This window comes from Odontesthes bonariensis, chromosome 12, assembly GCF_027942865.1.
Source record: "Odontesthes bonariensis isolate fOdoBon6 chromosome 12, fOdoBon6.hap1, whole genome shotgun sequence".
NCBI classification, from domain to species: Eukaryota; Metazoa; Chordata; class Actinopteri; order Atheriniformes; family Atherinopsidae; genus Odontesthes; species Odontesthes bonariensis.
The window spans coordinates 11,174,151-11,190,580 of NC_134517.1; the positions used below are offsets into that span (position 1 = coordinate 11,174,151).

The window sequence follows — 16,430 nt, forward strand, 5'->3', positions numbered from 1 at the left end:
TAGAATCATCATCCTAAGGAGACTTGTGGTTGCCATTGTAGTAATAAGCAAGAGGACTGAATACTTACTGTATCAAATGACTCTACTAAATGGGATATTTGAGGTCTTTATATTCGTAAATTACCAGAACACTCCAATAATTTGTTTTTGCTTTGTCATTTGTGGATAATTATGAATAGATTAATGCAAAGAAATTCAAACCACTTGAAGATAATTCTGAAACATGATCAAATTAGGAACACTTTAATGGCTCTGTGCACATCAGCCAACAGTCTTCTGAGAGGGATTTGTAGTATGTGTGCAGGCTATTTGTTTTTCTTATCTCAATGTGGTGAACACTAACTTTGACAGAGCAATAATGGGATCAAAGTCTGGTCTCAACTGAATTGAACTGAATGAATTAACTGAATAACACTTTATTAATCCTCAAATAGAAATGATATTGCTGCATTATAAACAGACAAACAAATAAGTAAGTAAGCAAGTTAATAGATTAAGAAATAAACATCACATTCACGTTCCCAATGATGATGTAGAACTTTATCCACCTTGCTCCTCCTTACATCTTCAACTTGTCTGTATTTTGGGTCTTACATCAGGTATTACCTGGGCTTTGAAAAGCTCAATAATAGATTCCCCGCTTGCATGGTTCCTTGTTATAACTGATGTTAAAGGGGCACCAGAGTTCCCAGCAGATATCATTCCAGCAGGTTGACACCGAAATCATCTTAGAAAAATCTTTCAAAAATCAGTGTTATCGCTTCTAACGATTAAGGATTAGACAAAGGATCACTTATGTGGTTTTAATAAAGCATGAACCTAGGTTAGGGTCAGGCATAACTGGGCTGTGGTAAGAGGTTGGGTTAGGCTGTTCACAATGAATTGAAGTCAATACAATTGCCTAGTAAGAAGAGCTTTGCATGTTTATGCATGTCTCTCAGTGAGGGAGAGTGTTTTCTTTTATTTTTTCATGGCATACCATTATGATATACCAGTTTGGTAAGTACATCTGACAAAGGAGCGGGCGAACAGGAGGATGAATCCAGATGCTTGTTGCTTCATTCTGACAAGGTAAGACATCCACCATTACTGAATTCAGAGGACAGTAATTTCTTAATAATGAGCTTCTTTTTGTGTCCAAAGTCATATATTATCTTTCAGAATAGGAAGATGCTTGTTTCAAGCTTGAAAATGTGTTGAAATATTTGGTTTGCCAAGTAATTGCTTTCATCCTACTTTTGGAAAAAAAAGCAGATATTGCAAAGTAAAAGCTTTTAATTATAAAAAGGTTGTTATTAGCATGTATAAAATCACTGTGCACAAAATGATCGTCACTGGCACTCAATGACATTGTAGAAGTAGTTTTTGATTAACTGGCACTTTGTTGTTGCCTCTCTATGTCCCGCCATGTCAAACCCAGACCTGTCAGACTTGTTCGGTGAGTCAGCCCCAAACAAGTCAGTAAAGTGTGCTGTTAGCAAGCTGGCTGACCTCAGCAGAAGTGGTCATTCTTTGAAAGTGTTCGTATCATTGAATCTCCTCCAAATGTGATGGCAGCTGTTACTGCGGTTCTCTAAAAGGACAGGAGTGATGCTTCGCTGGGTCCTGTTTGCTTTTCTCGTCGGCGTTTGTGCCTGTGCTGGAGAAGAGAAAAAGAAGAAAGTGAAGTCTCAGTCCTTGTCAAGAGGTCGGCCATACAAACTGCATCATTTTGGTTTAAGTCTTTTCTTAAATTAGGACAAAAGATTCATAGCCAGTTTGTGTTTATTCACGACACGCAACTTTAGTTGGAGTTTTGCTTGTGAGGAACTCTTCAAATATGTTTGAAGCATGGAGCAGATCACCCATTTGTTGCTGACTTTTATTGTGTTGTCCTTTAGGGTGGGGTAGTAATATTAGATGGGTCCAAAGTTATGATGAGGGCCTATCAAAAATGGTCAAAAGGTAAGACTTTTATAACATTCCTTAAAGTTAATTCATTTTGTTTTGATACATTTGTTCAGCCTCTGTTACAGTAAGACAGCTTCATTGCTGTCCTTTTAAAGCAAAGAGTGTATTTTTATGACTTATTTGCAATCTGGCACTTATATTAGTTTTATGAGTGGTTCGGTTTCATGTGACTGCATTCACATCCATCAGCGTGTTTATTGTGTGGAGGATTGTATGGAGTTGTTTCACTGTTGTTTCCCTCTCCCAGTCAGAAACCTCTGATGGTCATTCATCATCAAGAAAACTGTCCATACAGTCAAGGTACTGCAGTTACTTTGATTTATTAAGAAGAAAAAACAAGATTGTATGTAAAGATATAAACCTGCAAAACTGGTGCTCTCCTTATCATCCAGACCATGGTTTCTCTTGAAGCACAATAGTTGTATCCCTTAATACCTGCAATGCGGGAAATGATGTATGGGTGAGAATTGTGTCCATTAATCACTCAGCTGGTTTCCTGGAAGTTAGCTCAGTAGAAGCCTTTAACACACAAATAATAAAGACCACCTGCAGGGTAAAGTCTGCCTCTTACTTTATACTGTATCAGGTCTGAGCAAAGAAGTTTTCTTCAGTCAGCCTTCGAATGTCCGAACATACAAGCAGATACTCATTTGATTGTGAAAACCTGTCATTGATCATTTATTTGGCTAAAAGCTCACTTCTAATTTGTCCAATATTTACAATTGTGGAATAATGTGTTGTATAGAAAATGAGTCTGAACTGTCCTAAATGCCTATCTTACGCCTAACTTCTCCTCTGTGTTTGTTAGAGAACAGAAGAAAGTTGCATTCATGACCTAGAAGTGCATGTATTCTTTGTTGACATGTTTTTTTTCTTTTTTTTTTTTTTTTGGTGCATACATTTTCTATACTACTATCATGACTACTACAAAGCTAGCCGGTGTACACATGAGACTAAATTAAACTATTTCAACAGCACTGAAGAGGGTTTTTGTTGCTGATAAAACCATCCAGAAAATGGCCAAAGAGGACTTCATCATGCTCAACCTTGTGGTAATTAAAGATGTGTTACACATAATGTGGAGAAAATGTATTCAACTGTAACAGCCTTAAAAACAACAACAACAACAAAACGCTGTCAAGAACAGGATGTGCAGCTGGTGTTTCAGCTGGAATTTACATTCTATGTGCATTGTTTTAATGCTTCAGCTTTTATTACTTTGTAACTTTTTTTTTTCTGTTAGCATTTAGAAATCATATGAAAGATGTAATTAATTTCTGTATTACTCCTCAGGAAGAGACTCAGGACCCGAATCTGGCACCTGATGGCTACTATGTTCCCCGTATTCTCTTTGTTGGTGAATACTTTCATCATTCATCATAATTAAAATCCAATCAAACAATCAGAATCTTTACAATAACTTAAAATAACTGACTATTTATTTGATCTATGACCCAATGAGATTTGACCAAATCTAATTTAGTCTGACCAGTCTCATGCTGGTATACTGACAAATGTGAATTCAAGCATTCAAGATTTTCATCAGTAATGTGGAAAGTGTTAAAGTATGATGGACGTAGTTTTTCTTCTTTTTTGTTCCCACATTGTGTTTGCTCTGCTAGCCAGTTACTTTTAATGACTGTCACAGAGACATCAATACAAAACATTTCAGTCAAATGATGTGGATCTTTTTCTGGAGCTGATGATGAGTGTCACTCTGCAGACCCGTCCCTGACTGTGCGTGCAGACATTGTGGGAAAGCACAGCAACCGCCTCTATGCCTACGAGACGGGTGACTTGGAACACTGTGAGTGACTGTAAACTCTTCTTAGTAACAGTTTGCTTAACTCACCTGTCAGCAGCCTGCACACAGGCCAAAAAAAAAAAGGCTATCCCTCCATCCAACATGATTCTGAGGAGTTGGAAGAAATTTGGCAAGTGCACATTCTGTTAAAGGGGAAGTTTTTTTGTTTTTTTTAAACCTGGACCTTATTATGGCATAAAATACGTTCATCTTTATTTTACAGTGACTAAAACCAAATGAAACGATGACAATACCTAAGTACTACACTTACCACTGCATCGCTCTACAGAGTGGGCACTGTCGAGTTAAAGAGATAGTTCGCCTCTTTTGACATGAAGCTGTATGACATCCCATATTAGCAATATCATTTATGAACATTGACTTACCCCCCGCTGCGTCCTGTGAGCTGAGTTCCAGCTGAGTTTTGGTGTTGACGAAGGTAGTCCGGCTAGTTGGCTGGGGCTAAAAAAATAAAGCGTCTTGCTTCTTAAAACAATATGCGTTCAAAAGAGTAATACATTTGCATCACAAAATCGTCCATCCAGAAAAAGTCGGACCTCACATGGCTTGGCGCTATTTTTGCCTCCCTTGATATCAATGCGTACAGCCACCTAGCGATAGCCGCACCTGTTACGGTGTTTACTGCTCGGAAGCAGAGGAGTGCTCGGTCTGCACAGTTTACACAGCCCGTAGTGATACAAAGGTAGAGAGAAATAGCGCCAAGCAATGTGAGGTCTGACTTTTTCTGGAGGGACGATTTTGTGATGCAAATGTATTACTCTTTTGAACGCATATTGTTTTGAGAAACTAGCCGGACTACCTTCGTCAACGCCAAAACTCGGCTGGAACTCGGCTCACAGGATGCAGCGGGGGGTAAGTCAATGTTCATAAATGATGTTGCTAATATGAGATGTCATACAGCTTCATGTCAAAAGAAGCAAACTATCCCTTCAACTTCTTGAACCTGGATTTAGATCCATTTCAACTCCACCAACTAATCAAAAGCACCACCATCTGCAGCTCATAGTGACATGTTCATGGACTGCTCCACTGTCAGAAAAGAAAGAGCACTGCGGCCTTTGTTCTCACTTCTCCTTTTTTCTCTCAACAGTGTCTGGAAACATGAGGAAAGCCAAAGTCCAGTTGCACAATGAACTCTAACGTGGCTTTGCATCTCAGGGACGTGTCTGCGTTGAACTGTTCAACTACTTTTCAGGGCTCAATAAAACCAAAACAAAGTAAAGAAAAAAAAGGAAAATGGAATCTTTTTTATACCAGAGTAACTGGCTGTTCATAGTTTACTACACACAAGCTTAAAGTTTAAACTCCAAACACTTTGTTTAGCTGAGTAAAACAAACTTCAATTCAATTTTAGAATTTAAATATATAATATATATGATCCCTCAGCTTTAGTCTTCCTTAAGTCTTGATTCTTTATTTATCGATAAACAACTGTTTATGATATCATCGTCCCAATTAAAATGAAAAAAAATCAAAAGTTTGGTTCCCAGCCCCCTTTTTCTTAAGATTTGATGAAAGCTTAGCACACAGGTCCCAGCGAAGCTGTGAAAGAGACAACAGAGCGTTCCCTCAGAGTTACTGAAGCTTTCCAAAACAGCTCCACAGAGGCCACTATCAAATGCTGCATTCAGGGGTTTTTTTGTTCCACCTGATAACAACAGGGAAAGAATGTAATCCCAGGAGCCAAAACCTGGAAAACAAGATTTCATCACACGGATGGTGGCACGTCTCTGACACCAGGTGGCAGTATGACACAGCTGGCAAAAGGTGGAGGAGTGGCGCAGATATTTATCCTACATAATGAACAATCGGAAGTAAGAATTGATTTTTAGAAGGTAATATACAGCATTTCATTATATATATTAAATAAATGTAAAAAAAATTATATATTTTAATGATCTGACTTATTCAATGACTTGAAAAAATTCTCCTTCTTCTGTTCTTGAAGCTTGACAGACACGTTATCACGAATGCAGGGATGACTCTAACAGTCCTACCTTGCATATACAGGAAAATGGGACTATGCTGTGGCCGAAGGAACAACCTAGACGCAGTTCTCTGCTGTCATAGCTCAGATTAATGAGCTGTATTTAACTGTTTTCGCTCCAGTGCGGTGCATTCCCCGTTTTTAAAGAAAAAGGACACAGAGAGCTGCAGTCATGGATCTGCAGGTTATTGTTCTACAAGCTTCAATTAGAGTCAACATACACTCAAAACTCTACTGTAGCTAACAAGGTGCATCGTAGGCAAGGCAAGGCCATTTTATTTATAGAGCACAATTCGTACACAAGGTAATTCAAAGTGCTTTACAGCTACATAAAATCAGAAGAAGGCAATAAAATCATTAAAAAGAAATAAAAAATAAAAAACCCATTAAAAATAATCATTCATTAATTAATTTAAAAGTGAAGAGTGCAGATAAAATACTTTCAGGTGTCATATGCACAGCTAAATAGAACTGTAAAACCCTTTCATTTTGCATCTACTTGAATTCCTCACAAAGCTGAACACAAAGGGAACATTTTAAATGGGTCAGAAAGTTTCATTCCTTGATATTGTTTTCCTCGGTATGTACTCAAGGAGCTTGCACAGAAATTAATGCATTATTCACACCTCTGTTGCATTTTGCTCTTTTCTCCACTGTCAACTCAGACGTGTGAAGCGTGTCAGCGTTTCCCTTGTGTTTTTCAGTTCTTAGTCCTTTTGTTGCACCTCTTGAGATTAAGAAGCTCTTAAGAATTTCCAAATGTCTCTACCCCACTTTTTAAAAATGTCTTCACAGGTTTACACTTGTAAATTCACGACAAATGTTTTCTTCTGCATAGACTTTCCATCTTGGGTCTGGCAGTTCCCTCTCTGGGTTCACTGCGGAGCTGTTTCTGTGCTCTATGGTGGAAATTCTGTTTCCAAAATCCTCTCCACCTTCTCCATAATCTGCTGTACTCTTTCAGAAATATATCTCCAGCATTGTTCAATGCGAGATAAAGTTTTATTGGATGAAGTGTAAAAAATGGCAAATTACATATACATTTTACACATCAGGATAGAATGAAAAATCAACTGATCCTGACCAGGTCTTGAAATTAGATATATACAACCTTAGATGCACAGCAACACTTGAAATATTACACCGTGTCATTATTCATTTATTGAAAACTAAGCCAAAATACAGAAACAGAGTACGAAACCTAAGTTACTACTTGAATAGGAATTAAGAAAATAAGTAGCAGCCAAGTGCGACTAATCAAATGTATTCGTTTGATTGATCATCAGTAAGTGTGAGCACCTCTATAAATGTAGAAGTTTAGTTTTGTAGTTTTGTAGTTTGCTGCTCTGCAGCATTCAGGTGTGCGTTAACACGATGCCAAGGAGGAAAGACATCAGCAATGGTCTTAGAGAAGCAACTGTTGCTGCTAATCAATCTGGGAAGGGCTATAAGGCCATTTCCAAACTATTTGGAGTCCATCGTTCTACAGAGAGAAAGATTATTCACAAGTGGAAAACTCAAGAGAATCTGCAAAAGACACAGGAGCTCCATTTCAGACTCTACAGGCCTCAGTTAGCATCTTAAATGTAAGGTTCATGACAGCACAATTAAGGCCTCGGTGTGCTTCTCCGTCGCTATTCGTCAATCCGTCTCCGTAGTCACGGAGAGGCTCTCCGTCCTTTCGAAGTTCTCCGTCGGGCTGTCGGATACGCAAGGCAGTTCACCTCCCGATCAGTAGGCGTCGCTACGCTAGACGACCCAATCTCATGACGTCTATCTTGAAAAGTCGTTGATTGATTGTTTACCTCCCGGCTCCGTTCCACTCCTCACAGTGAACGATGGCGACCGAGAGAGAAAGACTGTTGTTGGAGTTGGAGGTTATTGATGTTGAAATGCAAATAATTTTGACCAAACTTTGACCGGCACACAGTAAACTCTTTCAAAAATGCCGGTGTTGTTGTTCTGAGAGGAAGGAGCTAAACTGGAAAAGTGATTCCGGAAATGATGTTGTTAGCCGACCAATCACAACCCTTGCGGTCTCCTTCTCCTCGACGGATAGATAGGAATTTTGGCCGACGCACGCAAGCGACGGAGAACATCTCCGGGGAGAGTCTCCGTTGACGGAGAGGGGTCTCCGTCGCTCTCCGTAGGCGACCATAAATCAGCCTTTAGAGTTTGCAAAGCTGCATCTGAACAAACCATAAAAACTATTGTTGTGGAAAAAAACCAACAAACACCTCATACCAGCTGTCAAGCACGGTGGTGGAGGGCTGATGATCTGGGCTTGTTCTGCAGCCACAGGACCTGGGCACCTTGCAGTCATTGAGTCCACCATGAACTCCTCTGGATACCAAAGTGTTCTAGAGTCAAATGTGAGGCCATCTGTCCGACAGCTAAAGCTTAGAGGAAATTGGATCATTCAAAAGAACAATAATCTCACAGTGGTAACACATTTACAACAGAATGTCTGAAATTGAAAATAATCGAGGTGTGCAGTGGTCCAGTCAAAGTCCAGAGCTCCACCTGATGCAGAGACGGGACCTTTAGAGAGCTGTGCGTAAACGAATGCCCGCAGACCTGAACTGAAGCAACACTGTTAAGACGAGTGAGACAGAATTTCTCATCAAACGATATGAGAGACTGGTGACATCACACTGAAAACCATTACTTTTTCATACAGCTTCTGCATTTTGCTTAGTTTTTGCTCCACAGCAGCGTAACATTTCAGGTTTTGTTGTTCAACTTTTATTATGTTCCGATTCTGAAAACCTTGGTTTTTCACATGACTGTTCAAGCAGACTCAACATGCACATGTAAAATACAGATGTAAAATACGTCAAAAACGTACACACATCTGGCCAGCAAGTGTAGACACACTGATGACTTCTGTTAATGCACATACACCCATACCCAAACCTTTTTATTTGTTTTTTCTACACCAAAAGATTGGTCTAAAACTACTGCAGGCCTGCATGTCTCTTTCGATTAATATATACCAATCCTGTCAGATGTTTTTCCTTCGAACCTTAGCTAAACGAGTCAGGGAGATGTCAGTGTTCAGACATCCTGGAGGACAGAATGACTGAAGGAAATATCCCAATATGTAAACTGACAAGCTGCTGATGCCCCCATCCCCAAATTTAATACATTCCTTTTCTAAATTGACCTAAATACTTAACTTTACACATTCATGTATAGGTGTTTTTATGGTAATCAGCACATGTTTCTAAACCATTTGAAAAAGACTACATCATTTGAGTGCAGTATTTTTCAGCCCTCTTTTCTCAAGAGACTGAGTATTGGCAAAATAGTTTGCCAATAGTGTGGTCCGATGAACTTCTCTGTGCCTCGGTTTGCTTGACGAGGCCTTTGTTATGACACAGCTGAAGTATGTAGCGCTTTTGAGCTTCTTTATCGCGGAAAAACAACCTATTTCTTATATTTTCGAAATTGGCCCCGTACAGTTGCATTGGCTGCGTTTCTAACAAAACACTTCAAAATAGCCAACTTCGGAATGCCGCGGTCTTTCGGAGAAAGGCTCATCACCCATATAAATTATGTGGCATGACCATGTGATGCTCAAATTATCATTTTACGCCGAACCATTCCTTTAATGCAGGGAATAATCTTAAAATGAAAGTTTTTAACTAACTGCACCAAATACAACAGAAGGTAAGTCGAGGTGCATCCACCCACCAGAACAAAAATATTTGATCATTGAGTATAAGTATAGCATGATAAAAATACTCCATTACAAGTTAAATTAAATTAAATTAAAAGTAAAAATGTCTTCTCTTATGCTGATATATTATTATATTCAACATCATTAGATTAATAATACTGAAGCATCAGCGTGTTAGCTGTATGTTACTGCTGTGGCTACTGAAGGCGGTGCAAGTTTTAAGTATGTCGTTTCACCTACAGGGACGGCAGAATAATCTGAGGGGTTGTGAGATGAGCTAAAAGGGAGGAGAGGAGATTAATACCAGCAAAAAGTACTTCAGCAGAGTGCTTGAGTAAACGTACTTCAACACGTTTTTTTGTTCGAAATGACCAAACAGGTTAAGGTTAGACTCATGGGCATTTCAACATCATAGCAAATGTCAGTCTCAAATGTCTCGTAAACCACAAAATGGTAGTAAAGCTACTTTGGCTATCCCCTTCAATTTGGTTTAGCATTTAATACTATAAGGGAGAATATGTTAAGTATCCAAATATAAGTGGAAAAAGAAACAAGGGGCCTCATGCAACAACCGTTCGTACGCACATATTTGTTCTTAAGTCGTGCGTACGAGTGATTTAAGAGAATTTGCGCATTCACCAATCTTTTCGTATTTTACGTTTTCTTTCAGATACGAACAGAATTTACGAGTGATTTACTGAGCTGAAGGCCAGGTGGGTGTGTCTCGATACAGGGGGGGGGCAAACTGCTCTATAGCTCAGAGAAGGCATGCCAGATTTGCACAATATTGCCATGAACGAGGGTCTCCTACTACCTGAACCAGCCCAGGCAGACCAGAAGGTGTGGTGCCAGAAGACCCCCCTCATGGACCGCCCCATCAAAGAGCCATCATGATGAGACAACAACTGATTGCACGGCTTTAGTTGCAGTCATCGAGCGCCTGCCCATGGCGAGACGTTTTTTTTTTTTAAGCCATTTTCATATCAAACCATTTCTTCTTTATTTCGGTAACATTACGAACTACAGGTGACACGGAATTAACAGCACTCGTAATTGCTTCCCATTTCTTGGCTTTAGCAGGTCACATAATTACACTGCTGACACTGCTAAAAATGACAGATTTTCCTTTCTGGATCTCTGAAAGCAGAACTTCAATCTCAGAGCCCGTAAAGTTGTTCTTTTTGCGCCTTGATGCCATTCTCATGACTGAACACTCAACACTTCCTGGCACAGGAGAGAGGAAGCACAGCCTTATGTGGTATTATTTAGGGCGTAGAGTATGCAAATTTACTATCCTCGTGCACGTGCATTTTAATACGCACGGGTGGCATTCACCATTTACGCAGGTCGTTTACACACTTTTTCCGAAGTTAAGAGCGTTTGTTGAATCTGACGTGGCGTGTTCGTACGAGACCTTCGTACGAAAAAAGTAAGAGAAATTTAGAATAAAAATACGAAAATGTTTTTGTATGAGGCCCAATGATTCTAATTATCAATATATCAAGTTAATGAAAATGAAAAAAAAAATTTTTTTTTCCTTTTCCGTTGTTAGTAAGCCCTTTGGACTTTTACTCCTTTTGTTCCGTCTGCTTTTTGGGCCTTAACGTCCCGTTGTGACAGAATGCCTCTTATTCAAATAATATATCATCCAGTTGGGATCTGTATGAATGTATGCTGCTTTACAACAAGAAGTCACAAAACAGTAGGCGGAATAAAACCAAAGCATGAACCAACAAATTAATCGAAATATTGTCGCCCACCATGCTGTCAAACACACACACACACACTGAAATTTAGGGGTCTTCATTTTGACTTTGGCAATGACAAGGGCACCAGGCTATTAGTCCTTGTTTACACATTGCTTGGGCAATTTAGCTATTCAAATAGCACCGCTTACTGGAAAACAGCTCCTTAATGAAGAGATGACTGCGTAATATGCCATAAACCTGCTCTTTTATTCTTTCCCACACATCTCATGAATACTGCCTGTACGCATATAGAGCCATGAAGTACACCTGCACACAAGCATACTTAAACACGTACTTAAATACACAATTTTCACGTACACACACACACACTCATTCACACATGGGCAAATGCTATTATAATGCAATCTTGAGGAAACTGTGCCAGTTTTGCCACGTAAGTCAGAAAGGTCAAATTGCAAATGTCAGCTTTTTCCTTTTTATTTTAATTATTCTGTCAGGTTCAAAGAGTCTTCATCAGAAAGGAGCTGTTCTGACAAAAGAAGGCCTGAGCTCACAGATAAGCTCAACCCGAGTCTCCTCTTGACTCTCTTCTCTATACTTGGCACCTCTGCACTTGTCTCACACACAGCGACAGTTTGAATTACATCAGAGTAAATTACAACATATCATGGTGCCAGAGAGATGGTTTAGCAGTTACCAACTCACTGCGAATTGAGGCAGTTAATTTGGGTCTGGGGATCTTGATCTGGGCAGATTTTCAAAATCTCAGTTGCTACATGATAATGAGTTACGTACTGACTCCAATACTATGCTGTTACCAATCCACTGAGCCTCTCTTATGCATGTAACCGAATTACACAGGATGTTCTTTGATAATAGAAAATTTAAAATTTTGATAATTATTGCTCTTTAGCTCCCCCTACAGTAGTGTGATAAAACACCAGTGTCATCGAAACAAATCTTAACTTGAGTTCTGCACATGTACCCATACTCATGAATTTGTTTTCATGTTGAAAAGGCCACAAAGACACATCAAAAGCACACTAAAATGCCAAGCGACCATCGAGCAAAACGGTGTGGTGTGGGACTGGAAACAAAAGTTGTGAACAGTGGAATCCCTGGGCCCTCTGGGGAAGTTTCAGGCCTGGGAATGAGTCAGAAACTAATCGTTTAACGTAGTTTTAAAACAATGACTGGCTTTGCAGTCATGTTGTTTTCATTTGTAGGTCAGATCTTGGCTAGAAGTCCCACTCCATTAGATATCAATCTGCTAAATAAATACTCATCTGTGTTGCTAAAATTGTACTTTTGAAAGATTTTAACTTGAAAATACATTTCATGTATAGCTTGAGCATGACTGCATGGTTTTCCTTGTTCAATGATTGAGGATGTATAAATAGGCTAATCTGACCACACACATATCTGAGCTCACTAGTATTGGTTAGATGCTTACACTACCTTCTCTGCTAGGTGTAGAGCGCACTCAGTTTGTCCCAATCCAGTCCTGGCTACTAGCTCTTGCTTGGTCCTGACCATATTCTCATCAGAACTTGCACAAAGTTCTCTTCCTTTTTCATTACTCACGGTGCATGAAAAAGAGTTAGACAGCCCCACCAGTTGGAAGAACTGACTCCAAGCTGAAATACTTAGACGTAGCATTGATGGTTGATTTCACTCATGTTTATGACTTATCGCACATTAAAAAAATCATGTTCCGGTAACGTGAACAAGGTTAAAAACAGGATTTTTAGCAGAGGAGACTAATAATTGAAACATGGCTTTTAATAAAATAATCTTTCTTTTCTGAAAGACTTTTTTAAATGCAACACTCTACAGCCTTGAGCATCTGAAGCATATTAATCACAGCAGCAGTCTTGAAATGCTGTTTTATCAGTGGTATCGTGACTATGATTTCAGTGACCTCAGACTCGACTGGGTCTGTGGTCCCACTGCAGCTCATTATGTTCTTCTCCGGCTTTGGCAACATCTGTTCAAACTGTTTTACTTGACACTCATTATCTATGCTTTTTTTCTATCTTATTAAGCATTTCGACTTTTTTCCACAAAGTTATCTATTGGCACTTTTCCACTACCTCGGCACGGCTCGGTTTGGTTGTGTTTCCATTACAAACGAGTATACTTCGTGCCTCCTGGACGTGGGCGGGGTCGTCGTAACACGGCTGCGCGTGTTGCTGCTCACCCTGTGGCTTTTTGTGGCACAGAAGGCAAGAGAAGAGAGCCAGAGAAGACTCCTGGCCGCCAGACAAAACAGTATAGAAAAGTACCGGAGAGTTTTGTTACGAGCTTCAAAAATACGACGTTTGGAGGTAAGCTAACGGTTGCTAACGCTAGCTTTTATTATCCGCGTTATGACGCTTCCAGTGACGACACTCATCGCCCAATCAGTGGAAGGCATTCGGCTGACGTCACGTTTTAGTAACGCTTCGGCCCGCTTGGAACCAGGGCTGAGGTGCTACGGAAAATCGTCCCGGTTGCAGGTACGGCGTGCTAGTGGAAACACGCAATAGCGCGCCGAGCCGAGCCGAAGCGAGCTAGTGGAAAAGCACCATATTACTGTACCTGTCACAGCATATTTGTAAGCAGGTTTTTCCTGTGCAGTATGGGAATCTGCGTATAATTTCCTTGTTTAACAGTACGTTGTCATCTCTATCCAGTTAGCCACAGCCAACATCCTAAAGACTAGTTCATTCCTCACTATAAGCTCATATCATATCACATCCCACCCCTCAATAGACTTGTTGATTTCAGTGTTCTTATATAAAACTCTTTTACCCAGAGATGCTCTTCACTCATTTCTTTGCAATGAATTCAGTCAGTTGGTGATATCACTGGATAAAACACACACACACAAAGACACAAGGTCACAGACACACTCTAACCAGTGAATAACAGGCGGCTCCAGCCAGCTGAGGTGGAGACTGGTCTTGCCATGTGATTTGCCACATACATCAACTCTGTTGAGCAGAAAATTGAAATGGAAATGTGGGCCTTGGAGGAGAGTGGCTCCCATTTACCCCTGGACCAGAGCTAATGATTTGTCATTTCTCTCAGGGGCACAAACTGCTGCCCTCTCCCTCACAGTTTCCCCGCTGCAGGGGCCCAAGCAGGCCCACCATCATCTACTGTTTACACTTCTGTCTTATCTGCGTTTCCTTTCCACATTCGTGATGCTCCTGTTGAACTTTGATGCTCACATGAGAAGCTTGTTTAGTGATTAACCTTATGCAAAAAAAAAAACAAGATATATTACACATTATTTAAATGTTAACTGGTGTAGTTTTGCTGCTGTTTCGCTCATGAAGAAGGTCCAACACCGTCTGCTTTCCTACAGCCATTAAAACTAAAATATGTGAACCAAAGCATGATTGATGGATTTAGCTGTTGGCTTTAGTTAAAGGAACTTGCATTTGGCACTTCTAAAATGAAGCAATTGTTGAGGAAATTCTGATAAATAGATAAAATGTGTGTTTGCAGCAGCATGGTGGTTAAGGAGCAGCAGATGGGTTTTACATTATTGAAGGTCAGAGCCTTTCAAATGTGTTTCGGTCACCTGAGATGACTGTTTGAATCTGCTTCTTGGGCTTTCATGGTGTCACCATCGGTGATTTATTATTGATCTGAAGGTGGTATCCACTGGGATGCTGAGCAGAAACCCACACACAGTAACAGCTTCGCACCATGTTTGGAAACTATCATTTCTTGAGCTGATGCTCTCCATGATTTCCTTCTCTTCACAGATTTTAGCATGGAGGAACACAAGCACCCAATGAAGTGCACAGAACTGGTGACAGCTCTTCTCTGGCTTTGTACAAACCGAGTGGGGATATCCTGCTCACGATGGGACTAAATCAAAATGAGTGCAATCTGTTGCTTTCTTTTTGCTAGAAAACATTTTACAAATTGACATGAAATACACAGTACTACACTGGAATGCATAGATTTTAATGAATTGTTTTGAATTGGGCTGCATACAATTGGACTTTAACTGAACTTAAAGGGATAGCCTCTTTTGACATGAAGCTGTATGACGTCCCACACTAGCAATATCATTTATGAACATTTTCTTACCCCCCGCTGCGTCCTGTGAGCTGAGTTCCAGCCGAGTTTTGGCGTTGACGAAGGTAGTCCGGCTAGTTGGCTGGGGCTTAAATAAAGCGTTTTGCTTCTCAAAACAATATGTGTTCAAAAGAGTAATACATTTGCATCACAAAATCGTTGTCCAGGAAAAAGTCAGACCTCACAATCGCTTGGCACTATTTTCTCTCCCTTCGTATCACTGCCTGCTGCCGCCTGCCGACAGCCGCACCTGTTACGGTGTTTGCTGCTCGGTCTGCACTTCGGTCTGCACAGCACGCAGTGCCCTGAGATTCCTCCTGTTGTGAATTGGCGCTACATAAATATAAAAGAGAATTGGAATTTAATCGAAACGATGTACAAATCTGAGGTTTTACTCAGTTCTCTGACATGACCGTCCACAGTGCACCACCACCTTCCATCCCATCCTGTGTCCTCATAAATGTTTTCAAAGATGTACTGCACTGGAGCCATCGGAAGTCAGAGTGTTGCACAAACTGCTCAACGTAACGGACAGCACGGCCCACCCTCTGCATAACGGAGGTCTTCAGTCAGAAGCTTCTTTGGGTTTGCTGCAATAAAGGCCAGCACAGGAGGTCATCCCTGCCTACAGCAATAACCACTCTTTGTGATTAGGATTTTTCTGCTTTTTATTATCTAGATATTATTTATACTGGAATAATATCGTCTCTCTTTGGGTTATATGACTAAATCGAATTGAACATTAGTCAATTCAATAAAATTTTACACTGTGTTTCACATTCTGTTGTGAGGTTGATATAATCCTAGATTTAGAATTAAGAAATTAGGCTACTGGTTCAACTGGGAGTCATTCAAAGCCAAAGCAGAGGCAGCACATCATTTGAATCAAAGCTGGTTTTTGACTCAGTGGTCCATAAACTGATTTTTTTTTTTTTCATTTTCATGTTTTTTACAAACATCAGGCAGGTCCCTCAGTTCCTGAGTCTTACCCTGATTTGCATCTTATGGTCATCCCATCTTTGCTCTTCAGCATGGAACACATCCAGGGGCCACTCTTGACTGCTGAGCTGTCATCATTGGGGTGCTCTTCATTGAAGAAAAAAAACTCATTCTTTTAATTTGGACTTCTCCCTACAAAGTCATATTATTCTGAGGGTTTCATGTGTGGGGATCTGATTTTTTTAAATAAAACGTGTTGAT

The 16,430-nt window shown here is 40.1% G+C and overlaps 1 protein-coding gene across 3 annotated transcripts; it reads left to right on the forward strand.

Annotated features, from left to right (window-relative positions):
- The first annotated feature begins 968 nt into the window (after positions 1-968).
- Positions 969-5,232, forward strand: agr1 (anterior gradient 1). 3 transcript variants are annotated; one of them, XM_075478634.1, is made up of 8 exons: positions 969-1,071; positions 1,558-1,687; positions 1,881-1,944; positions 2,198-2,250; positions 2,926-3,002; positions 3,244-3,307; positions 3,674-3,757; positions 4,866-5,232. In XM_075478634.1, the coding sequence occupies exons 2-8, from the start codon at positions 1,591-1,593 to the stop codon at positions 4,913-4,915; spliced, it is 489 nt and encodes a 162-aa protein (XP_075334749.1). In that variant the 5' UTR covers positions 969-1,071; positions 1,558-1,590; the 3' UTR covers positions 4,916-5,232. The 3 variants fall into 3 exon arrangements, with proteins under 3 accessions (XP_075334749.1, XP_075334750.1, XP_075334748.1); XM_075478633.1 differs by lacking the exon at positions 969-1,071 and having other exon boundaries at positions 1,456-1,687; XM_075478635.1 differs by lacking the exons at positions 969-1,071; positions 4,866-5,232 and having other exon boundaries at positions 1,454-1,687; positions 3,674-3,765.
- Positions 5,233-16,430: the final 11,198 nt, after the last annotated feature.